Source organism: Galeopterus variegatus, unplaced genomic scaffold, assembly GCF_000696425.1.
Source record: "Galeopterus variegatus unplaced genomic scaffold, G_variegatus-3.0.2 Scaffold807, whole genome shotgun sequence".
Taxonomy (NCBI): domain Eukaryota; kingdom Metazoa; phylum Chordata; class Mammalia; order Dermoptera; family Cynocephalidae; genus Galeopterus; species Galeopterus variegatus.
The window spans coordinates 206,268-229,875 of NW_007726918.1; the positions used below are offsets into that span (position 1 = coordinate 206,268).

Sequence of the window (23,608 nt, forward strand, 5' to 3'; positions counted from 1 at the left end):
TAGCCGTGTGCGGAAGCACTAGTGTCAGCTCCTTTCTCATTGAAGAAGGTGAGCCTCAGAGAGGCAAAGAAACTTTCTCAATGTTTCACAGGGAGGGAGTGGGGGAGCCAGGACTCAGCCTGGGTTGCTGTAGCCAGGCCCCAAGCCCTTTACCTTCTGCTGGACACTTCTGGAGTGGGCATTTGGCCTCCTAGGGGATTGGGCTTGCCTGCTTCTCTTTACCTCATCTCATGACTTTTTTATTCTTTGGTTCCTCCAAGTGGTTTTTAAGTAGCTAGTCTCTTTAACCCCTCTGTAGGCAGGGGTGAGACCGCCCATGTGTGGTTTCGTGAAGGTAATAGTTTTGATTTCCATCACCTCCCATCTCTGGCCTGAATCTCCCTTTTCTGCGCCGGGCTTCCCTTCCCTCCCTGCCCGTGGCTCATCTCATGCTGATCATCTCAAGGCTCTTGTGCCCTCATCTCTTGCTCCTGTCTTTTCAGGAAGGCGAGAATAACGACAAGTTCTTCACCCACCCCAAGGATGCCAAAGCGCTGGCGGCCTACCTCTTTGCACACAACCACCTCTTCTACCTGATGGAGCTGTCAACGGCCCTGCTCCTGCTGCTGCTCTCCCTGTGCGAGGCCCCCGCTGTCCCCGCACTCCGGCTTGGCATCTATGTGAGTGCGCGGGTGGCTGGGAGCAAGCAACAGAACCTGAGATAGAACATTCTGGAAAGGTAGACACCGCAAACAGACTTAAAACAGAGAGGCACTAGGTGGTCATAGAGGCTGAAGTGGTCTTGCCTGGGCTTCCCCACTGGAGTGAATGTACTTCACCCAGTCTCTCTGGGATTCTGCTCACTAGTAAATCCCAGGGAGGGGCAGCATCCCATTGTCCTCACCAAGGACTGGTGCCCACACCGTGCTACAGGTGGGCAGGGCACAGTGGACAGCCCCACCGCACTATCTCCAACCACGAAGAATGCCTCTTTTTTTTTGGTGTGGTCACCAGTGGGAGGTGGGGGAATGTATTGTGGGCGGCCCCAGCCCCACAGATGTTCTTACTCTGAGGCCAAGCCCTCACTCAGTACAGGGCCAGAGCAGCCTGTGGAGGCGCTTTATCCTCTTCTGAGGTGCGGAAGCAGGGAGGGAAGGCTTTGCTTTCGAGTCAGGGAAGCTCCCATCTAGCCTGGGCTCTGAGGCCCTCCACACCTCAGCCCTGCTTTCCTTCTTCAGCTTCCTTCCTGTCTGTCTCTCTTCATGCCTAAAGCTCGCTGCCATTCCAAGCTGGTCTTCTTTCCTTGCTTTCTACACCTCCCCCCATGCTGCCCCTCTCCTGGATCCTTCTTCCCCATCCCTTCACCCTGTCAATTCGTGCTCCTCTGCCAAGTCTGTTGGAATGTCCATGTGCCCGGGAGGCCTTCCCCATCCACAGCTGGAGGAGATTCCCCCTTCTGTTTCCCAGGAGCACTTTATTTCCCTGTTAGGAAGTGAGTACCTGGAGAGCAAGGGCCACCTAGATTTGATGTTCATTCATGGTCCATATCTGGCCACCCTGTTGGTCACACCCTGTTTATCAATGGCCAAATGAGACAGCAGAGATGACCCTGTCCCTGGAGAAGCTGCAGCAGCCTAAGGAGGCTCATTTGAAGGTCTTCCATGTGTTCTTGTCCTTTTGTCCAAAATGCAGAATGGGAATTTAGGCACTGCTGTGTGCTTGACAGCCCTTGTTTCTTGGACTCTTGACCAGCTCTCTTTCTGACCTGGGCCAGTTCACCCCTCCTTAGGCAACCTGGTAGTCCCCTGTTCCCAGGAGGTCCTCATATTGATGCCCAATTTAGTGTAGACACCTGATCGGCATAGTGCACTACAGCCCAGAACTCCTGGGCTCAAGCCGTCCTTCAGCCTCAGTCTCCCAAGTAGCCAGGACTGCAGGCACGTGCCACTGTGCCCGGCTCTTGGACTCCTGGATTTTCAATTAAATTCTGGTGTTTTTTCCTCTTCACTTTTGTTTTTTAAGCCCCTAATTCATGCTTCCTCAGTGTCTTTTATGGGTCTTTGGTAAATTATATAAAATTCCTCCTGGAACAAGGCTAAATAAAAAATTTTATCTTTTTTATTTTTTTTTAAACTTCAGCCTCATTAATTTTTCATTGTATGGGTCAGCATGTCTGTTTCATGAATATTAAGTTTATGCTTAGTTATTCTGGGAAAAGCTCCATTACCAAATCCAGGGCCAGGGCCAAGTTTTTTGACTGTGGTGTGTTTGTGTGGAAGGGGGTCCTGGGGCAGTTTTCCAGGTCTTGGAGGGGGGTGGGGCAAAGAGGGAGGTGGCTGGGGACCAGTTGTCAATGACATGTGTTCACACCCTCTGGTTGCAGGTCCATGCCACCCTGGAGCTGTTTGCCCTGATGGTGGTGGTGTTTGAACTCTGCATGAAGTTACGGTGGCTGGGCCTCCACACCTTCATCCGGCACAAACGGACCATGGTCAAGGTGATGTGTCCATCCATTGTCTATCTCCTTACAGCATTTTCTCCCATGTCACCTTCAAACCTCTATCTTTGGTTTAATTCAAAATCCCCCATGGGCCCAGTTTGCACTCAGGAGTGTGACTTACAGTACTTGTCCTCACCATGCTTCCAGCCTTGCCAGTTGCCTCAGATGTCCTGGTGATGCCAGCAATAGCTAATGTGATTCATCATTTAGTACATGTCAGGTACTGGCATGGTCACCTCTGAGGGAGGTGTGTTGGTCTCCCCATTTTACATTCAGCCAGGTGGAAGAGAATGGTATCTAAACCCAGAAAGATGGGTTTCAAACCCGGTTCTGTCCAGCCTCCATGCCCATGCTAACTGGTCGCTAGTGTTGTCCACCTTCTCTGTGCAACAGAGAGTGGCCTGAGTAAGATTGGGTCAGGGTGGAACTTTGCATGAGAAGACCATGCACACTTGTCTGGGAGAATGTACCCAAGCCAGTGAAGGTGAAAACAAACTGCAGACCCTGGCAGCTTCATGGTGGACTGGGGAGAGCCGTAGGGAGGGCTGCTGGCTGAGGGCAGGCAGAGTGGCCACACTTGTCTGGGAGAATGTACCCAAGCCAGTGAAGGTGAAAACAAACTGCAGACCCTGGCGGCTTCATGGTGGACTGGGGAGAGCCGTAGGGAGGGCTGCTGGCTGAGGGCAGGCAGAGTGGTGGCTCTGCTGCAGTGGACGCTGTTGACGAGTTGCTGGGAGCATCCCCCTTGGGTTCATTCTTCTGGCGCCACACATCTGTGCCAGTAGCTGGGCCGCTCTCCTCCTCCTCCAGGACCACCTGATGTTGGAGGGAGGTGTCAGAGAGAGGTGGCGGGAGAGGAAGGGACCTCTCCAGCCCAGCCCTCAGTTCCAGGTGTTCAGGAGGGGGCTGGGCCGGGGAAGCTGACAGTGCTCTGTGCCTGCCGCCCTCAGACCTGTGTGCTGGTGGTGCAGTTTGTTGAGGCCATCGTGGTGTTGGTACGGCAGACATCCCACGTGCGGGTGACTCGGGCGCTGCGCTGCATTTTCCTGGTGGACTGTCGGTACTGCGGTGGTGTCCGGCGGTAAGGCCTGGGGGAGGAGCTGGTCAGACGGTCGCTATCATGCCATGGCCTGAACTTCTGGGCTGGTGGAGCAGGACCCTGTGTGTCAGTTAGTGAGAAGGTCGATCCCACACATTGGTAGAATATAAGCATGCTCGTTTTCCCTCTGCCATTTCGCCCATACAGAGGGGAGAGGTGCTATTCCTGCTGAAGTTCAGGTCTTCTGACTCTGAATCCAGGGCTCTTTCCCATCTCACCTGCAGCCTTCTAAAGCTGGCTTCTCTCTGAGCACGTTATCTGTCCAAATACACTAGCAGCAGCAGTAGCCTAAAGCAGGCAGGCAGCTCAGCAGAGTCCACGTGACCTGCACAGGCTCTGTGAAACCTCCTCCAAGGCTGAATTCAAACCAGACCAAGCCTAGAGTTACATTTATTTTTGGAGATTCCATCTGGAAAGTTTCTTGGCTGGTGTGCTGTTGATGAGAATGGGCTAGCAATTTACCTCTCTGTACCCATCCTCAGAGCTGGAAACAAGTGTCCCAGGACCAGGTGGCCCTGAAATGTCTCATGCATCTCACATGCTGCTCGTGGAGTCTAACCTTTGCTTTCAAGGCCGTGCAGTGGCCTTCTGCTGCTTCGTTCCTCTCTTCATTCAGGGCACTCACCTGCTTGGGCTCTGTCACGAGGTGGGGGTGGCTGTGTGTGCTGCACCTGCTCAGTCTTTCCCACAATACACTGAGTGGGGGTCTCAAGCCACTTTAGGAAAAACTAAGTATGATGTCTTGCCAGGGTGCAATGGGATGTAGTATTCCAGGTCAGGAGCACCAGACCCCCATCTCAACAAGCGCATCCCCCACTGAGGAGTCCCAGACAGCCCAGGCTGGCGCCTCCCTCCACCTGGCCCACCTTTCTCCCCAGTAACCTGCGACAAATCTTCCAGTCCCTGCCACCCTTCATGGACATCCTCCTGCTGCTGCTATTCTTCATGATCATTTTCGCCATCCTCGGTGAGTTCCTGCACCCCAGGACCCCCGGCCCAGTGGCGCACTGGAGAGTGCGCCACTTGGGAGTGTGGCGGCGCTCCCGCCGAGGGTTCGGATCCCATGTGGAGACCAGTTCCCGCTCACTGGCTGAGCACGGTGCGGGCGCAACACCGAGGGTTGCGATCCCGTTGCTGGTCCCCGGTACGGGCGCGACACCGAGGGTTGCGATTCCGTTACCGGTCAGTAAAAAAGACAAAAAGGGAAAAAAAAAAAAAAAAAAGAAAGAACATGTTGTCCAAGGTGCCACAGTCCCCACCACTCCCTGTTGCTCTTCCTTGGCCCACTGTACTCATTTACATTTATTTGTCCAGTCCTTTTGGCACCTGGGTTTAGGTCCTCTGCTCTAACCCTTTTTTGTCTGTTTTTCCACCACCCTCCAGGTTTCTACTTGTTCTCCCCTAATCCTTCAGACCCCGTAAGTAGTGGACATGTTTGTCTGTCTCTTCCTTTATGGGAGGCCTTTTCCCCCAGACAAGATGGCTCGAATGCCTCTAAAGCCATATTAGTAAGGGCCCTGCCTGGTTTTGCATCATAGTTTATGGCACTGAAAGTTCTCCATCACTCAGACTTGAGTTGTTTCCTTCCTTAAGTGCTGAGGGAATCCCCTTTCCTGTCTTTGGAGGGATGTTTCAAGATCAGGTTTGGAATCCTGGAAGGTTTTGGCAAAAGAACAGCACAGGAGAGCCAAGCTAATCACCCAAACATGACTCCCTGGGAAAAGTCCGCCAAAGTCAGTAGTCTGCTTCTGCTAGAAGCATCTAGTTCAGGGAGGTGAAGGTCTCTGGAATGCGCATTCCTCTGCCCTCCCTCAGGGATTCCTTGGGAGGAGGAAGGGGAGGGTGGTGACCTGGTGATGACCCGTCACAGCCTGTTCCTGGCAACTGTGCCTTCGGTCTGGCCTCAGTGTGGTCCTCTGACTGCTTTTCCCTTCTAGTACTTCAGTACCCTGGAGAACAGCATCATCAGTCTGTTTGTGCTTCTGACCACAGCCAAGTAAGTGTGGACTCTGCTTTGCCTTTCACCCTCTGCTGGTGCACCAGCGTCTTCCCCTCTTTACAGCAAAGTATATTCCACATCGCAGCACAGAGAGGTGCTTGGGGTGCTATTGAGAGATGGGATTGGTGTGGCAAGCTTGAAGACCAGAGACCGAGAGTAGGGGAGGGGGGATGGAGGCTAGGAAGGCAGAAGAAGGAGCTGTCCTTTGTAAGCCGTGTTCTTCAAGAAGCTTGGGGCAGATGGCCACAGGGCGTGGCGGGTAACCTCTACAAATGCAGTTTCCCAGATGTGATGATGCCCTCCTACTCCCGGAACCCCTGGTCCTGCGTCTTCTTCATTGTGTACCTCTCCATCGAGCTGTACTTCATCATGAACCTGGTGAGTGGACATGCTTCAGGCTCTTCTGCAGCAGCCTGCTCCAGCCCATGCAGTGCTGGGCACCATGGGACTAGAGAAGTCGATACTGCCATCAGCCTCCCAGGGCACAACTCTGGGGCAGAAAGGCTCAGACTCATAGTCAAGTATGGTGTTTTGGGGAATATACCATCCACATTTGAGGAATTCAGCTGGTTCGCAGTGGGAGTAGCCTTCCTGGGTTAGTGCTGCTGCTGCTGGTAGTGCTAAATTTAAGCCAAGGCTACCCTGGGACATTTTCATTCTTACAGCAAACATATGGTAACTGTAAATGCTGGCATTTATTAAACCTTAGACAGGCACCATGCAAAGTGCTTTATATATGAAATGATTTAACACATCAACCCTGGAGATTCAGTTATGATTATGATTTTCAATTTATAGAGGAAGAAACTGAGGGTCAGACTGATAGAGTGACTTGCCCACAACTGCACAGCTTGGAGTGGTGGGGCTGTGCTGGCCCCTTAACACTCTGTCCTGTTGTACCCACATGCCAGGACCGTCTCATGTATTTCTACCTATTTATTATGAACCATCAGAAAATCTAACATAGAACACTTTCCAGTAAGGAGAATGTAAAGCCCCTGTGTACTCAAAACTTAGGATGTGTTTGCAGAGGCTTGGCTGGTCACCGAAAATATTCCCTGACATCAGCAGATTGCATCTGACACTAGACTGTTAGGCCATGCTGAGACCACCCATCAGTGCAGAGTTGTCAGCGAGAGACTTTGATCAAGTGTTGTGTTTATTTTTATACTTCTGAAGAGCATTCCTACAACGATCAACACAGTCAGACCCAGTATAAAAATGGAAAACACTTTCTCAGGGGTAGACTTGTAAAATCTAAGAAATTGAAGACTTAAAAAGGAAGATATTTTCTTTTTTTAGTTCTTCAAAACTAAAAAAGAAATCTGTTGGATACCTTTCTGTATTTGCTTTAATTTGTAATATATTTAGAAAATCTACGGCAGGAGTCAGCAAACTAGAGCTACTGGCTACATCCATTCCCACTCTGTTTTTATTAATAAAGTTTTATTGGAACACAGCAATGCCCATCTGTTTACATATTGTCTGTATCTGATTTCATGATACTGTTGATATGCCTGCAGGGTTGAATAGTTGCAATAGACATCATCTGGCCTTCAGAGCCTAAAATATTTGCTCTTTGGCCCTTTACAGAAAAAATTTGCTGACCTTTGATCTACAGGGAAAAAATGCAGGACCAATATGAAGGGGTAGAAAGGACAAGAGAGTTTCCCTCAAAGTACTTTGAAAAACAAAGAACATGTTTCTAAAAAGGATTCTTCCAAATCCTGCCCCTGCCCTCCCACCCCCCTCTGATAATTCAGACTGTGTCATTAATAAGCTAACTTTGGTATTAGGCAATTCTAGAATGTTATGTCCTTGAGTGCAGGCCTCCTCATTCCTGTTATATCTGGGGCCACATATGAAGCTGTGACCCACAAAGAGGAGGAAGCATTGGGCACAACTATGCTCCTTCCTACTTTGAGGCTGGAAAGGCAGCCGGCACAGGATGGGCACACGGCCTCCTTGGCCATTGGACTGAGCTGAATTGGGCTTAGAACCCAGTTGTGTTCCTCTTGCTACTTTCTCCTACCCTGGCTTGTACCCTGCTCAGCCAGGGACAAGCTGTCATGGAGAACAGATGATCCTGGGGAAAAATTGAAAACAATGTTTCCATGCATCTGAATAGAGAAATACAAGTGGCAAGCATGGCCTTCCTCTCTTGAGACTTGGAGACAAACTTCCTACACCACAAGGTGCAGGTGAGAGGGTCTCCTCAAGGCCCCCTCTGGGGTAGCTGGATGAAAGCCCTGCCTAGAGAGGCAGAAGATGAGCCCCTTATTGCTGGAGCCCTGCCATGCAGAGGGGCCAGGGCTCTATGCTTTTCCCTCACAGCTTTTGGCCGTGGTGTTCGACACCTTCAATGACATCGAGAAACGCAAGTTCAAGTCTTTGCTGCTGCATAAGCGAACCGCCATCCAGCATGCCTACCGCCTGCTCATCAGCCAGCGGGTAGGGAGGAGTAGGAGTGGGGGCCAGGGCTAGGGAGAGGGTTGGTCTTTGTTCTCCCTCCCTTGCCCAGAGCAGCCCCTAAGCATGGCATGGTCAGCAACTTTAAAAACCAGGAGGCCTGCTCTTGGAGAACAAGAGTAGGAGCCCTGGGATCCCTTGTGCTGGGCACCTGGAGTGGCTGCCCCAAGGGAAGGGGACAATGTGGTTCTGTATTTCCACATTGTTCTCTTTCCCCCCAGAGGCCAGCTGGCATTTCCTACAGGCAGTTTGAAGGCCTGATGCGCTTCTATAAGCCCCGGATGAGTGCCAGGGAGCGCTATCTTACTTTCAAGGCCCTGAATCAGAGCAGCAAACCTCTGCTCAGGTAAGAGCCAATGCTAGGTGAAAGCAGCCAGGTAAGAACAGCATGACCAGACAAGGCATTCACTGAGGGAGCTGAGGCATGTGAGGCAAAGCAGCTTGTTAGAGACTTTAGTTTTCTTCACTGAGATTCTTCGACGTGTACACTATTAGTCAGGATTCCTTTTGCAAGCAACCAAAGTCCAGCACCAATCCAATTCATGCTGACTTCATAAAAAAGGAACATGAACCTGGCTCATGGAACGAACCATCCAGGCTGCTTGCTCTTGAACCCTGAGTGGGGTAGGGTGAGGCAGGTGGACAGAGAGGGATGAATATACACATGTGCCCCCAACACATCTGGCACAGCCTCAAAGAACCGACCCTGGGATCTTCACAGGCAGCACTGATCTTCTAGACTGTTGATGACCAAAACTGTCGATTCAAAAGGAAGCAGACCTGCTGTAGAGGTGAGGGTGAGCGAGCTCTGTTCAGACCCAACTCACAGTCCCAGCTCCATTAAGTCCTCTGCTTGAAGAGGCTAAGTTTCTGTCCATCTAGGAGTTATAGTACTCAAGGGGCTGCCTCTCTAAGGGGATTGAAACTGTCAGCAGTAAATATAGACTAAGTGGCTTAAGTGCCTGTAGTAACTCAAGGACAGAGGAGATCAAAGCAACTGCAGTAAGGGTACCCTGAGCACGGATGTGCTGGGACTCCAAGAATCTCCTCCTTTCCTGCCACTCTCACCCCTTAAAGGTAACCACAGGCAGGTGAGTGAGAGAAAGGAAGCTCAGTGGGAACTTGTTTTGATTTTTTTTTTCCCTTTTCATTTTGCTTCTGCCAGCCTAAACGACTTTTATGATATCTATGAAGTTGCCGCCTTGAAGTGGAAGGTGAGTGCCCCTATGAGACCAGGGAGGGAGTGGGCAGACGGACTCCCAAGTGGGGTGAGGATCGAGGCCCCCTGAGGCCTAGCTCTCTGCCTGCTAGAACAGCTCTCAGCTTGGCACCGTGCACTTCATGGATACCAGATGGCTCCTGCATTTGCCCTTATGTTTGCCATGTGGTGTCTAATCACAGTGACTAATCACTCTGTGACCTCAGTCAAGTTATCGAACTTGTCCAAGGCTTGTCTCACCTGTGAAATGGGATAATAATAATCCCTGCCTACAGAGTTATTTTGGGGATTATATGAAAATACTGCGTGTGCATGGCACGTTGTAAATGCCCAGTAAACACTGGCTGTCTGTGTTTTCACTTACATCCCTGAATGTTAACACTGTTTGTTCACCAATTTAGTGGGGTGAGCAGGGATGGAAAGCCAGCATCCTGGCCCCAGGGCAAGATTCTGGTCAGTGGCACTGACATTCTCTCTCCCGTGGCCTGTGTTCTTGCCAGGCAAAGAAAAACAGAGAGCACTGGTTTGATGAGCTTCCCAGGACTGCGTTCCTCATCTTCAAAGGTACAGATGGAGCTTTTCAGAGACCACAGATAGGCATTCGAGGAGCATGTTCAGGGTGTGTGTGTGTGAGAGAGAAAAGGCACAAAGAGTGTTAGGAACTGGACTGGGAAGGACACTGGTGAATTAAAAACCAAACTAAGACATTTGTTGGTTTTCATTTTTTTTATACAAAAGCTATAGATACTTTTGGAAGAAAATTTAGAAAGTCAGATAATTAGGAGAAAATGAAAATGTGGTTCAGATCCCTGTACCGGCCAGCCACCAAAAAAAAAAAAACAAAAAAAAAAAACAATTTACCACCCAGAGATAACTGCTGTTAATTCTCTGATAAGGTTCCTTCTGTTAGTTATTTTTCTGTGCATTTTTAAAACAACAGTAGGATTACATTATTTACTCTGTTCTGTAACCTGCCTTTTCATCTAATATATTTTTACCCTCCTATGGCAGGATATATAACTTGTTATGTCCCCTTGCACAATGCTAGCATATTATAAAATTTGAAATTTTTGAATTGGGTACTCATATTGTTTACGTAACATTTGCCCCTTAGTTTAATGGCTGTTTAGAAGTTCCACACAAAGAGTATTGTGAGGGAATTTCTTGTGCAAAAAGCCTGAGTCTGGGCCATTATAAACAAGAGTAAAAGATGGTATATTCTATTTTGTGATTTCTCCCTCAGCTAGGCCCTTGGGCACAGCTGTTACTCCATCATTTTTAAAGGGTTTTTCATTCCAATGGGATGATAGTCACTCAAGTGGGTGAATAAACAGTCCCAGGCCGAGGCAAGCAGCAGTTTACGTTTCAGCAGTGGCCAGCAAAGCTCCGTCCTGTGCTGTCTTGGCTTTGGGTTGCCTAGGCTGTCTGCAGAGCAGCTGTTGTCAGTGCAGTCTTGTCTGGGGACTGAGCAGAAGCGTGGGTGTCACTCTTAGAGTAGGCCTTCCTTTTTTCACCCCAGGCATAAATACCCAGGTTGCCTACATGCATGACGTATGTCATAGGGGACTGTGTATGAAATTTTCTATTTTAACATTTCTTCTCTTCAAATAGGAATTAATATGCTTGTGAAGTCCAAGGCTTTCCAGTATTTCATGTGTAAGTGTGAAATATCAGAGCTCCAGGCCCCTTTCCTCCTGAGTCCTTTGCTGTTCTAGAAGGTGGAGAGGCAAGAGATTAGTCCTGCAGTCATGATTTTGACGTTTTATTGTAGAAAATTCCTAGCATGTATAAAAGTGGTGAGAAGATGATAATGAGCATCCATGTGCCCATCAGCCAGCTTCAACAGTTACCATCTCATGCCAGTCTTTCTTGTTCGTCTGTACCCACACTCCAGCTTGTGATGCCCTCTCTAGTCCTGGATTTTTTATTTTTATTTATTTATTTATTTATTTTTTCCTTTTTGTCTTTTTTCGTGACCGGCAACGGATCGCAACCCTCAGTGTCACGCCCGTACCGGACCAGGGACCGGCAACGGGATCGCAACCCTCGGTGTTGCTCCCACACCTCGCTCAGCCAGTGAGCGGCCGGTCTGTATGTGGGATCCGAACCCTCGGCGGGAGCGCAGCTGTGCTCCCAGGCGGTGCACTGTAGCAGTGCGCCACCGGGCCGGCCCTAGTCCTGGATTTTTTAGAAGCAAATTCCAGAACCACGGAATGCAATTGGTTCATATATCTCTTAAGTTTGTTTTAATCTATAGGCTCCTCTTCCGTCCCATTTCTTCCTCTTGCAATATTTAGTTGAAGAAACAGATTTATTTGTCCTTTAGTCTTACTTTTGCATGTTCTTCTGTGCTATTTCCTGTAATTTGGTAGTTATATCTAGAGGTGTGTTATCCAATGCAGTAGCCACTAGCCACATTGTGGCTATTTACATTTAAGCTAAGTAAGATAAAAAATGCAGTTATCTGGTCATACTTCAAGTGCTTAGTAGCTACAGATGGCTAATGACATCAGTGGACGGTACAGATAAGAAAATTTCCATCATCACAGAAAATTCTCTTGCACAGTGGTAATTTAGAAGCTTGATCAGATTCATTCTTTCCAAGGAGCTCTGGTTCCTTTTAGTGGGAATTGGTGTTTGGAGACCACAATCTGAAGTGCAAGGGGTTTTCATTACTTGGGATTGGTATTGTATTTAGTTGTTTCCATGGATAGGGATAGGATTTTTTTTTTTTTTTTAAAAGATGACCGGTAAGGGGATCTCAACCCTTGGCTTGGTGTTGTCAGCACCACGCTCAGCCAGTGAGCAAACCGGCCATCCCTATACAGGATCCGAACCCGCGGCCTTGGTGTTATCAGCACCAAACTCTACCAAGTGAGCCACGGGCCGGCCCAGGATTTTGTTTTTTTTTAATGATAAACTATTTTGTGAGTTTATCCTGATATTTCAAATTCAGGACTACAAGATTTTTACCAACTTCATCAATCTTACATAACTAGATTCCCAATCTTAAAATCCAGGTTCCCAACAACACTGACACGGTTACTTACTTGCTTTATCTCACAGCCTCACAATAACAATCGCAACACAATCCCAACAATATAATTACAGGTTGAATATCCCTTATACAAGATACTTGGGATCAGAAACAATTTGGATTTTGGGCCGGCCTGTGGCTCACTCGGTAGAGTGCGGTGCTGATAACACCAAGGCCACAGGTTCAGATCCCGTGTAGGGATGGTCGGTTCGCTCACTGCCTGAGCGTGGTGCTGACAACACCAAGTCAAGGGTTGAGATCCCCTTACCGGTCATCTTTTAAAAAAAAAAAAAAAAAAAGAAACAATTTGGATTTTGATTTTTTTGGATTTTGGAATATTTGCAGAATACTACATACCAGCTAGCATCCCTAATCCAAAAATCTGAAATCCTAAATGTTCCAATGAGTGTTTCCTTTGAGCATCATGTTGGTGCTCAGAAAGTTTCAGATTTTGGAGCATTTTAGATTTTAGATTTTTGAATTAGGGATGTGCAACCTGTACTAGAAACATTACTCCAGGGTATGCATTCAGATTATTGTGCTTTTTACTGACCAGCTGCCAAAAAACTTCAGAAAAACCCAGATTACTGTGTTTTAAGGTCACCTGGAATAGTTCCTCTCCCTGTGGGTGTTTCACCAACTGGATTTACGTTTGAGTTTCTTTATTTCATGTTATTTTGATTGTTAGGGATTGCTTCTTACATGTAAGTTTGTTTTATAATTATGTAAAATGTTTATATGGTTCCAAGTCAGATTTACAAAACAAAGTGTATTCAAGGAAGTTTATTTTACATCCTTGTCCCTTCCCCAATGGGCAATTTTTATTATGGTTTATCCTTCCATTTTTTAAAAACCATTAAGTAGATGCACGCATATCTCCATGTATTTTCACTAGTGCATCATTGGGATGGATCCCTAGAAGTGGGATTGCTAGGTGGAAGGCTAAATGCATATGCAGTTTTGCTAAATAGTTCATGCAGTTATTTTAAAATTAGATAGCTCTAGAGGAAAACAAATATACTTGAACCCTTTGTATACTGTCCATCTTTTACGCCAAATCAGAGTAATCCGTACCTCTTCACTGGTATCCCTACAGTGACATAGAGGGTATTTTTAGATATTCGTAGCTGTTTCTAGGTGAGTTTAGCTGGTTAATTTAGCTCCTATGGCAAGAGCACTGAGCAGAAATTCCCCATAAAATGAGCGTGTGGCACCCTGTGCTCCCCATCCCCCAGAGCTTCCCGAAGGTTAATCAGGGACTGCAGCTGCTACCTGTACATTTCCATCAGTCCTTTCTCTGTCTTTTATGGGCCTGTCTATTTCAGACTTGGTGGTGGCAGTCAACGGGGTCTGGATCCTTGTGGAGACATACATGCTGAAAGGTGAGCCCAGCAGGGGGACTGGCTGTGTCCTGGCCAGCACACCTGGCTCACCTCTTGAGCTGCTGTTTCTCTGTCTTACAGGTGGGAACTTCTTCTCCAAGCACGTGCCATGGAGCTACCTCGTCTTTCTCACCAGTAAGTTTCTGACATGGCTTTGCTGAACTGCTCGTTTTAAACCCTGGCTAGGGGCTGGCAAGTTAGCTCAGTTGGTTAGAGTGCCATCTTGTAACACCAATGTCAAGAGTTTGGATCCCCTATACTGGCCAGGCACCAAAAACTTAAATACTTACATACATACATACATACATACATACATAAACAAACAAACAAACAAACAAACCCTGGCTAGAAGAACTTTCGTTTGGTTTAGAATCTCATGGCTCTTCTCGAAAACAGGGAGCCTTAAACAGATGGAGCAGAAATTGAGTCTGGTTCTGTGCTGCCCCTGTTAAAACTCTTTCGTGTTTTTCCACTGCCCTCTGTCAAGTCCAGACCCGAGATGTGACTCACACTGCCCGGCTGGACATGGCCCCTTCAGTCTCATCTCTAGTCAGTACCTCTGCCTTCACCACACACTCCAGCCTTCCTGGACGATGTCTGCTGCCCAGGACACTCTTCCCATGCCCCACCTCTCTGCCTGACTTTCCTCATCATCCTATTAAGTCTGTCTGTGAACACACCGTGTCATCATCCCTGTTTACTTGTCTTTCCTACTGTCTAGACTCCAAGCTCCATGCCAGCAGGCACTGCCCTTCCCTGTTCACTGGTGCATGCCCAGTACCCACATAATACCTGGCACTCAAGAAATGCTCAGGAAAGATCTGCTGGATGAACAGATGGATGGCCGGGCCATTCCTGAAGAGGGGGAGGAAGTGTTTCCCCTCTAAGCCAGTTGTCCCAGTTGACCACCATCTGGGCTGGGCCCTCTCCCAGAGCACAAGCTCTCACAGTGGGCGTGGGAATGACCTGGGCTCTGTCTGGAGGGCACATGGCCTGCGGGGAGGCTGGAGGCTGCAGAGGAGCCCAGCCAGGTGTGGGAGAGGATGTGGAGGGGCTGCCACTGACTGCTTCCTCCTGTCCACAGTCTATGGGGTGGAGCTGTTCCTGAAGGTTGCCGGCCTGGGCCCTGTGGAGTACCTGTCCTCTGGGTGGAACCTGTAAGTGGAGAGCAGATTTCTTACCTGTGGATGCCTGCACACACCCAATATCCATGGTGTTTCTGGAGATGCAGAGTGAAGGTCTGAGGACAGGCCAAGCCCCCTGTCTCCCTGGAGCAGTTCTGCCCCAGCACAGGAAGTCCCCAGGACCAGTCTCTTGTCTGAAGCCTCTTAAGCCACTCAGGCCAGTCCTTCTGCAAATGGCCTCTCAAGGTTCCTTAGGCTGGTTGGCTCTTGCTGAGTCATTAAGATTTTTCTCCTTCACAAAAGCCATAGCACCCACAGAGGAGAAGGTTCTACCACCTCCCTTGCTTAGCAGTGGAAAAGAACCACATGGCCCTTCTCCCTTTCCATGGAGAGGTCGGGAGGTCACTTACCCCATTAAAGTTAACTCACCCGTGAAATCAGGCTATACTCACGAGGTCTCGGGTCGTGAGAGTAAAACAAGTGAATAAACAGAGAAGAGTGGGGAAGAACAGTAAGGACATACACCTTGTGTGTCTGTGGGGGAGAAAGGACCCTCTGTCTTAAGGTAGGGCGGGCTGTTCTCTGGTGAGACTCTCACCAGAAGGTCCTGCCCCCCTCCCTCAGTGAGTTCCTTGGGGACGGGCAGATTCCCCAGTGTAAGCAGATGTCTCTTTGGTACTGCGGAGGCCGGTGCTCTGTCCGCCCTGTCATTAGACCAGCAGTGGGTCCTCAGGAGGGGATTCCTGGGCGTTTCAGCCCCAGGGGTCAGGGCATCGAGGCCTGACCCCCAAGACTGCTGTGGCTGAGGCCTGGCCAAGTCAAACTCAGAAGCCCTGAGGTGGCAGGGAGTTGCTCCCTGGGGCCGGCTGTTGCTTTTGCCGTGGCTGGTGTCTCTGAGCTCCTTGGAAGGGTGGCAGAGAGCAGGGCTGGGAAAGGTGAGCAGTTATGGGGGAGGCTCGGGGGTCACTGAATGGATCATGGCTTCTCCCCTCCCCCAGGTTCGACTTCTCTGTCACTGTGTTTGCCTTCCTGGGACTGCTGGCCCTGGCCCTCAACATGGAGCCTTTCTATTTCATAGTGGTCCTGCGTCCCCTGCAGCTGCTGAGGTGATGGGGCAGTGCTGGGGTCGGCGAGGGCGGGAAAGCCCTGGACTAGTCTGAGCAGTGACCTGAATGAGCCAGGAGACTCAAGCTCATGTCCCAGATGTCATGCCCCTGCAGAAACACCATGGGGTCACAATCATCACCTGTGAGGGCATGCAAGCTGACCGTGCCTCCTTACCTCACTGGCGCCAGGCGCCTCTGACTGGCAGAAAAACCTGCCTGGGGTGGATCCGCTGCGGCCCCAGGAGCCTACTTGCTCAGAGTCACGAGTCACAGCCACAGGTCTGAGGGTCTGAAGGGGCCAGGCGCCTCTGACTGGCAGAAAAACCTGCCTGGGGTGGATCCGCTGCGGCCCCAGGAGCCCACTTGCTCAGAGTCACGAGTCACAGCCACAGGTCTGAGGGTCTGAAGGGACTTTGAGGAGCCCTGGGGCTTTTCTGTCTCAAGAAATCCCCTCATGCAAATTCTACCCTTTCCCCAGGGACTACGGTAGGAGGTCAGGAGAGCCTTGCTCCACTGAATGTCTGTGCCTAATCAGGGGCCTCAAGTCTCAGAAGCCCGGGTTTTCCTCCTGACTCAGCTGCTGTCCCATCTACGTCCACTCCCATCCTTCCCAGGAGGAGAGGAGGAGGTGTGGGGAAGGTGGCCCCGGAGCAGCGTCTCCCTGCCCTGGCAGTGGTGCCCTGGGGCTGGGCCCACATGTCCGCTTCTCTCCCCACTACCCGCTCTGTACTGATGAGCCATGCACACCCAGCTCCTCTGTGGGCGTGGGCTCTGTTCCCTCCTGCCTGGGTTTGCCACACCATCTGGAGCAAGGCCTTGCCCCTCCCAGAGCCTCCTGCTTCATTTGCAAACTAGTGGATGGTCACTGCTACCTCCTCACCACGTAAGATCCTGTGAGGAGACACAGGTGGCTCTGCTTCTCCCAGGGAGAGGCCCTGTCCAGCCCCGATGTCCTGGGGCTGCCACTGTCCCTAAACACCTGCTGGGCTGATGGCCCTGAGGGATGTAGATGCTCAGGTGGACAAGGGGCCCCTCAGTGTGTCTTCACCACGTGGTTTGGAAGGCAGGGCTCTGGCACATTCTGAAGGAAGGAGGCTGAGGCCATGCCCCTTGCATCTGTAAGTGACCTGCTGTCCTCCTGTTGCTCAGGTTGTTTAAATTGAAAAAGCGTTACCGCAATGTGCTGGACACCATGTTCGAGCTGCTGCCACGGATGGCCAGGTACTGCCCTGTCTCTCAGCTCGCAGGTGCAGGCACTGTGAGGCTTGTACACCGTGGGGGTGGGCAGCTGGGTGACAGTAAGGAGAAGGAGGCGTCCCAGGAAGGACTGGAATCGAGGGTCTGATGGGTCTCCAAGGAGCCTGAACTCCACCCCACAGGTCTCCCGGGCACTAGTTTTCTCCACTGACCTATCTGAGATATTTAGTAGGGAGGGCAGGGAGCTGTCAACTCACTTACCACCTGTGTCTACATTCACAGGTAAGGGGTCACCTGTGAGTCTACCTTCACAGGTAAGGGGTGAATCTCTGGTAAAGGGGCATCTGCTAATAAAGTCCTGAACTGAGCCATTTTTTACCCCAGACCTGAACATGAGGCCCCTTCCCTGCAGGCACTTTCCAGCTGGTGAACCTGGCTAGGGGCATGCCTCTCCTTCAGTCAGCTCAGTGGGCCTGGGGTGCTGGGGTTGCCCTCCGCCTTCCCACCCCTAAATCATCTGGCTCTTTGACCCTCCTCTCCAGCCTGGGCCTCACCCTGCTCATCTTCTACTACTCCTTCGCTATTGTGGGCATGGAATTCTTCTGTGGAATCCTCTACCCCAACTGCTGCAAGTGAGTAGGGGAGCCCGGCCATGCCCATCTGGCAAGTTTCCGTCCCCATCCCCCAAGCAGGTCTACGCACTCTCCAGTTGGGTCTCCATCAGCTCACCCTGGGCCAGACAGGTCTCCTAGGAAGAGGAGAGCCTGTTAGGATGAGGCAGACGGACCCACAATGGGAAGATTGTTGGGATCAGGGCTGGAGAGCCAGCACGAAAACTCCCACGACCTCCTCCTTCCCTTCTCTTGCCTTCCTCCACAGTGAAATCAGTGAGCCACCACAGTGAAATCAGTGTACTCTGCCACCCATTCTCCACTCACAGTGTTCTCTTTACGCTTGGATTCTATGGTCTCAAGCACTGATAAAGAAAAAGTTTGTTACAAAGACACGTGTAGCCAGTTTGAGTGTCGAGCTGATCTCAGATCCAGCCGTCTGGGGCAGTAGGTCATGAACTTTAGAGTGTATCAGAGTCACCAGGGGGCTTCTCAAAATGAAGGTTTCAGGCCTCCATATATCTGATGCAGTGTGTCTCCACCTTCTGAACAAGTGCCCTGATGGCCCAAGCACTAGACTTTTAGCAACATCAGCATGTATTTTATTAGAACAGTCATGAGGGATTGGGAGGATGGTGGCAAATAAGATCTCCTCAAAACAGGGCAAACAAAACCTATGCAACCATGGATGCATTTAGGCCAAGTGCTGGAGAAGCCCGTGAGGAATTCTCCCTCCTGAGGATGGTTGCCTATAACACCTGCCTTAGGAGCAAACCCTAGACTGGGGAGCTGCAGGGGAGGCTCGCATCTCTTTCTTCCTTCCCCAGCAGGTGGCTGCGAGAAGACCACAGGGAGGCTAGCCCGGTGGTTCCCAGCAGAGCCGGCAGGGGAAGCGCTGAGAGCTCCCCTCCAGCAGGAACAAGAGCTAGAGAGGGCTGGGCAGGAACCAGACTGGGCAGCATAGAAAGATTTTTGGTCAGACCCAGTTTGCTCAAACTTTGTCCTCTATCAAGGTGAGCACTTGTCTTGTGACCTCCCTCTGCCTCTTTGTCTTCCCGGCCAGTGCAAGTACAGTGGCAGATGCCTACCGCTGGCTCAATCACACCGTGGGCAACAAGACTGTCATGGAGGAAGGCTACTACTATCTCAACAATTTTGACAACATCCTCAACAGCTTCGGTGAGTGGAGAAACCACAGATGGGACATTCCCTGCACATGCCCCTTTTGACAACAAAGCATAGCAAAGCTGTCTGAGCTTCCCGAGCTATTGGCCACACTTTCTAGAGTGCTCTCTGGCCCAGGTGGAAGATGTGGTCTGCCCAGCCTTAGGGGTGGAGTCCAGGCCTTAGCTGGAAGGGGTACAGCCCAGTACTAGGGTACCCCCCCATTCCAATGCCAGTCACAGGGTCAACCCAGCCACACCAGTGCTGCCCTGTGCTGTGCTGCTGCCCCCCACAGCTCTGCTCTGCCTCCCAGTTCAATGAAGAGGCCCGGGGGGGAGTGGGGCAGAGGGAAGTGGCCCTGCCAGACACGGTGCCTCAAGAGGAAGGGGGAGCCCCCAAGACATCCCAGATCTGCACCGAGCAAGTATGGATGTTCTTTTCCCCAATCCCCCACCCCAGCCCTGATCCATCACGGGCTGCTGAGACAAAGGGTGCACCTTTTGGGGACAGGCCAAGATGGTAAAACTCTCTGTGGACACGTGCCCAGGGAGGGCCTTGGCTTATCCTTCTTGGAGACCGCAGCCCAAGCTGGCATGTGGGGATGCCACCATTTTAGTGCATGGTATCCAGGATAGGTGGAGAGAGGCCACTTGAAAGTGACTTTGAAGAAGTGGGTCTGATCAAGACACTTCTTTTTCCCCCTTCCTTTGGCAGTGACTTTGTTCGAGCTCACAGTTGTCAACAACTGGTACATCATCATGGTAAGGCTTGAAGTCTGCTCCTGGAGGTGGGTCTCCCTCACACAGTGTGGGCTGCCTTGCTTTTCCCGCACCCTGCAGAGTTCAGGGTCCTAGTCTTGCTGGGTAGGTGTTCTGCGGGGGCCCCAGGATGGGCTGGAGCCACTTGTCTCAGCATATGTTGGGCTTGGCTTTCACCTCTGTTCCCCCCCCCCACACCGATGGGCTGGAGCCACTTGTCTCAGCATATGTTGGGCTTGGCTTTCACCTCTGTTCCCCCCCACACACCCAGCAGCCAGGAAAGGTCAGTTAGCCTCTGAGTCTCTGTACTGTCTCCCACCATCATGGAGGTGACATTTCAGTCAAGAAGCAGTGTGGCAAGGATTGCTGATTCTTTGCCCATTCCCTAAGCTCTGCCAAGTCCCATCACTACTTAGGATAAAGACTGCCTGTGCTAGTCCTGAGTCCAGCCATCTGTCTGCAAAGTGTCCAGGGCTCACACAGCAGGAAGGAATGTTTAGACCAGGGGAGTGAGCTGCCTCTTCCCTGTCTCCCACAACCAAAGGCACATCAGGAAGGGTCTGTGAAGAGCCCGTGGGCCAGGCTCTGGGCATGGGGACATGGAGCAGCCTAAGTAGATAGTGACCTGGGCCTGCCTGGGTGTTTGCTCACTGGCTGCCTCCTTCTGTGTCCAGGAAGGTGTCACCTCTCAGACCTCCCATTGGAGCCGCCTCTACTTCATGACCTTTTACATCGTGACCATGGTAGGTCCCCAGCCACAGAAAACCCTTCACTCTTCAACTTCCAAGTCTCCAGCTGCCGCTGCCCTTTGGCTGCAGTGCCAGGGAGGAAGGGGCTGGGGTCATGTCTAACTGGACTCTGTTGGGTGTGGGCCCTGCAGCAGCAAGCCCCCACACACCCCTCACTCCCTGCCCCTCTGCCCTTGGCCAGGTGGTGATGACTATCATCGTGGCCTTCATCCTCGAGGCCTTCGTCTTCCGGATGAACTATAGCCGCAAGAACCAGGACTCAGAAGGTCCGTGTAGGGAGTCGTGTCTTGGTCATGTGCTGCCTGCTGCACATCCAGCTATCTGGCTGTCTGGCTGTCTGTCTGCCTGGCTGTTCGGCTTGCTTGCTGAATGGCTGGCTGTCCAGTTGTCTGGCTGTCTGGCTGGCGGTCTGACAGTTCAGCTGTCCAGTTGTCCAGCCTCTGGCAATTCAGTTCATTTATCTGGCTTGTCTTTCTAGATCTCTTATTTCTGTTAATTTTCAAATATTTTTAATGACAGAAAAATGCACATGATCTAATTTTATTTATTTTTTTAAAAGATGACCGGTAAGGGGATCTTAACCCTTGACTTGGTGTTGTCAGCACCACGCTCTCCCAAGTGAGCTAACTGGCCATCCCTATAAGGGATCCGAACCGGTGGCCTTGGTGTTATCAGCACCACACTCTCCCAAGTGAGCCACGGGCCGACCCTCATGATCTTATTTTTAAATGAACCCGTGGCCTTGGTGTTATCAGCACCACACTCTCCCAAGTGAGCCATGGGCCGACCCTCATGATCTTATTTTTAAGTAAAAATAGTACATGTCATATTTTAAGAAAAATCAAGTAGACAAAGGCTTATGGTGGAAACAGCAGCCCTTTGTCCTACCTTTCCTGTGACTCCTCCCAGAGACTTTTAACTCTTAGTTCTTTCTTCCTTTAGTTATCTCCACTTTTCCAAATAATATGTTCATACTGTGGTTCTTGATTTAAATGGTATATTTTTTACTGCAAGGCGATTCCTTCTGCACCTTGATTGGCCTGGCTTTAATTGCCTCCTTTTTCCTATGTTGCAGTCTTCTGCATGCTGATCCTTCATTCTCTCCAAATTCTTCATCAAAACTGCCTGCAACTCTTACTACTTGTTCCTGAATCTCTGTTGCAGCAGGCTGTCTGACCATTTTCCTTTTGCTTGGAGACTTGCTCCTGAAGCCCTCTGTTCCCTGTAAGCTGATGGCTAGACCTGCTCCCCTGACACCCACAGCAAAGGCAGGGGAAGGGAGGGGAGCTCTAGGTGGTCGTGCTGATCCAGAATTTTCTTGGATAAGGAACCTTAAGACCATGCATAGGGGTGCCAGGGAGGATGGCTTAACAAGACCAAGCCCAATTGGCGACTCTGAGGCCTGACTCCTTCCCACCCTCACCCTCCCTTCTTGCAGTTGACGGTGGCATCACCCTTGAGAAGGAAATCTCCAAAGAAGAGCTGGTCTCTGTCCTGGAGCTCTACCGGGAGGCACGCGGATCTTCCTCAGATGTCACCCGGCTGCTGGAGACCCTCTCTCAGATGGAGAGGTACCAGGTGAGGAGCCACAGGCCTTATCCATCAGAGGAGGTGGGTTTTAGCCTAGCGTGATTGCCTCCCGTCAAGTGCTGGTGACACTTCTGGGTGGCACCATTGCAAAAGCCAGTGGAGTGGAAGGGGCCAGCTATGACATAGCACCAGGTCCCTCACATGGGTGGGACAGGCACCTGTCTGCAGCTGAGCCCTGGAGCCTATGCTGTTCTCTAGCAAAGTTCCGTGGTGTTCCTGGGACGGAGATCAAGGACCAAAAGCGACCTGAGCCTAAAGATGTACCAGGAGGAGATACAGGTAGGGGCACTGCCAACCACACTGTCTGGCTCCTCACCCCAGCTCCTGTCCTGGGAAGTCTTGCCCCTGCTGAGCAGGGGGCTGCTTCTACAGTCCCGATCTGAGTAGAGGTCAAGGCTCACCTGGGAAACGGGATCATCTGTTGGGACCACTACCGTTGGTGTCTGGAACTCAGGTAGATAGCTCTCCTGTCTGGCCTACCATAGTATGCCCCTTGGGAATTCTCCAGAACCTCCTCTCTATCTTTTGCTCTGTGCCGTAGCTGCAAACTCAAACAGCAGGAAACATAATGAGCAAACTGGGAGGGGTGGGCACCATGGCAAACTGGTAAGGACCCATTTGTCCAGAGAGGGCAGCCCCTTCCCAGTTCCAGATGAAGGTTGCCTGATAGGCATGAGGCCCTTCTGTACCCAGGTCATTGGGTTTTTTGATTGATTGGGGATTTTTTGTTTTAATTTCAGAGAAGACAGAAGTCAAATTTTTTTTATACTTTCTATATTGACAAATAAGTAAAATATCTTGTAAAGCAGTATGTGGACTGGTACCATGTGCCTCCCAGCCAGAACCCACAGACCAGAGGCCACCAGTTTATGTGCCCTGCTTTGGGTCTTTCCTTCTACCTCAGGGTCCCCAGGGCTCCGGGGAGGGTCTCCTACACCAGCCACAGTGGCCACACTCTGTTTTCTGGCATTCTAACAGCTGGAAGCCCTTCTGTTCCACAAGAACAATAGAAACCATTGTCCACACCCGAAAGGCTCGGGGACTGCAGTTCCTGAAGTGACATACATTCTCTTTAGACATGCAAGAGATTATAGTCAGTGTTCTTTGGGCAGATAAATATAGTGGCTTACTGAACTTGGTGTCACAGAGATGTGAAAATAATATGAGCCCCAGCCCTGGGTTCCATTCCTGGCTTGGTGCATCCACATCTGTGAAAGGGGGACAGTCTTCCTTGCAGAGCATCTGGGATGACTTCAGGAGAGCACACACTCGGGTGCACATAGAGAGGTGTGCTTACCCTTGTCCTCCACCTTCTGCCTGTCCCTGAGCTCTAGACCTCAGTTTCCACCTCTATAAAATGAGGGGCCATAGAACTAGACCGTCTCTAAAGTACTTACAGTTCTTTAAGCTCTAAAGTTCTGTGGCTCAGATTCCTTAAAAATGTAGGGTATACTTTTTAATTCCTTAATCATTTGAAAGCATCAAATGTTATAACAGTAATAGTCTTAGGTGGGCAAGTTAATTTTTTCCAGAATGCCTTCCCAGCCCTACTGGAGGGTGGCAAAAGCAATGTGGGAGTTAGGAGAGGCACTCAGCTTGATACAGCTTCTGCACCTCGGTTTCCC

General features: G+C 50.5%; 1 protein-coding gene across 2 annotated transcripts in view; it reads left to right on the forward strand.

Moving 5' to 3' along the window:
• Nucleotides 1-23,608, forward strand: part of TPCN1 (two pore segment channel 1) — a 61,334-nt gene that overhangs the window by 36,977 nt on the left and 749 nt on the right. Inside the window, exons 4-27 of one of the 2 annotated variants that reach the window (XR_550462.1) lie at nucleotides 483-659; nucleotides 2,363-2,476; nucleotides 3,430-3,560; nucleotides 4,457-4,545; nucleotides 4,962-4,996; nucleotides 5,516-5,574; nucleotides 5,856-5,955; nucleotides 7,912-8,028; nucleotides 8,268-8,392; nucleotides 9,212-9,260; nucleotides 9,766-9,829; nucleotides 10,877-10,921; nucleotides 13,628-13,684; nucleotides 13,766-13,819; nucleotides 14,769-14,841; nucleotides 15,807-15,914; nucleotides 17,064-17,135; nucleotides 17,654-17,743; nucleotides 18,786-18,901; nucleotides 19,601-19,647; nucleotides 20,319-20,387; nucleotides 20,575-20,659; nucleotides 21,832-21,971; nucleotides 22,305-22,437. Coding sequence is in view for 1 of the 2 variants with exons in the window: in XM_008572585.1 (XP_008570807.1) it covers nucleotides 483-659; nucleotides 2,363-2,476; nucleotides 3,430-3,560; nucleotides 4,457-4,545; nucleotides 4,962-4,996; nucleotides 5,516-5,574; nucleotides 5,856-5,955; nucleotides 7,912-8,028; nucleotides 8,268-8,392; nucleotides 9,212-9,260; nucleotides 9,766-9,829; nucleotides 10,877-10,921; nucleotides 13,628-13,684; nucleotides 13,766-13,819; nucleotides 14,769-14,841; nucleotides 15,807-15,914; nucleotides 17,064-17,135; nucleotides 17,654-17,743; nucleotides 18,786-18,901; nucleotides 19,601-19,647; nucleotides 20,319-20,387; nucleotides 20,575-20,659; nucleotides 21,832-21,971; nucleotides 22,182-22,262 (2,097 nt within the window). In the remaining variant the exon portion in view is untranslated. Of the gene's footprint in view, nucleotides 1-482; nucleotides 660-2,362; nucleotides 2,477-3,429; nucleotides 3,561-4,456; nucleotides 4,546-4,961; nucleotides 4,997-5,515; nucleotides 5,575-5,855; nucleotides 5,956-7,911; nucleotides 8,029-8,267; nucleotides 8,393-9,211; nucleotides 9,261-9,765; nucleotides 9,830-10,876; nucleotides 10,922-13,627; nucleotides 13,685-13,765; nucleotides 13,820-14,768; nucleotides 14,842-15,806; nucleotides 15,915-17,063; nucleotides 17,136-17,653; nucleotides 17,744-18,785; nucleotides 18,902-19,600; nucleotides 19,648-20,318; nucleotides 20,388-20,574; nucleotides 20,660-21,831; nucleotides 21,972-22,181; nucleotides 22,263-22,304; nucleotides 22,438-23,608 lie in introns of both variants that reach the window. The other variant, XM_008572585.1, reaches the window with a different exon arrangement.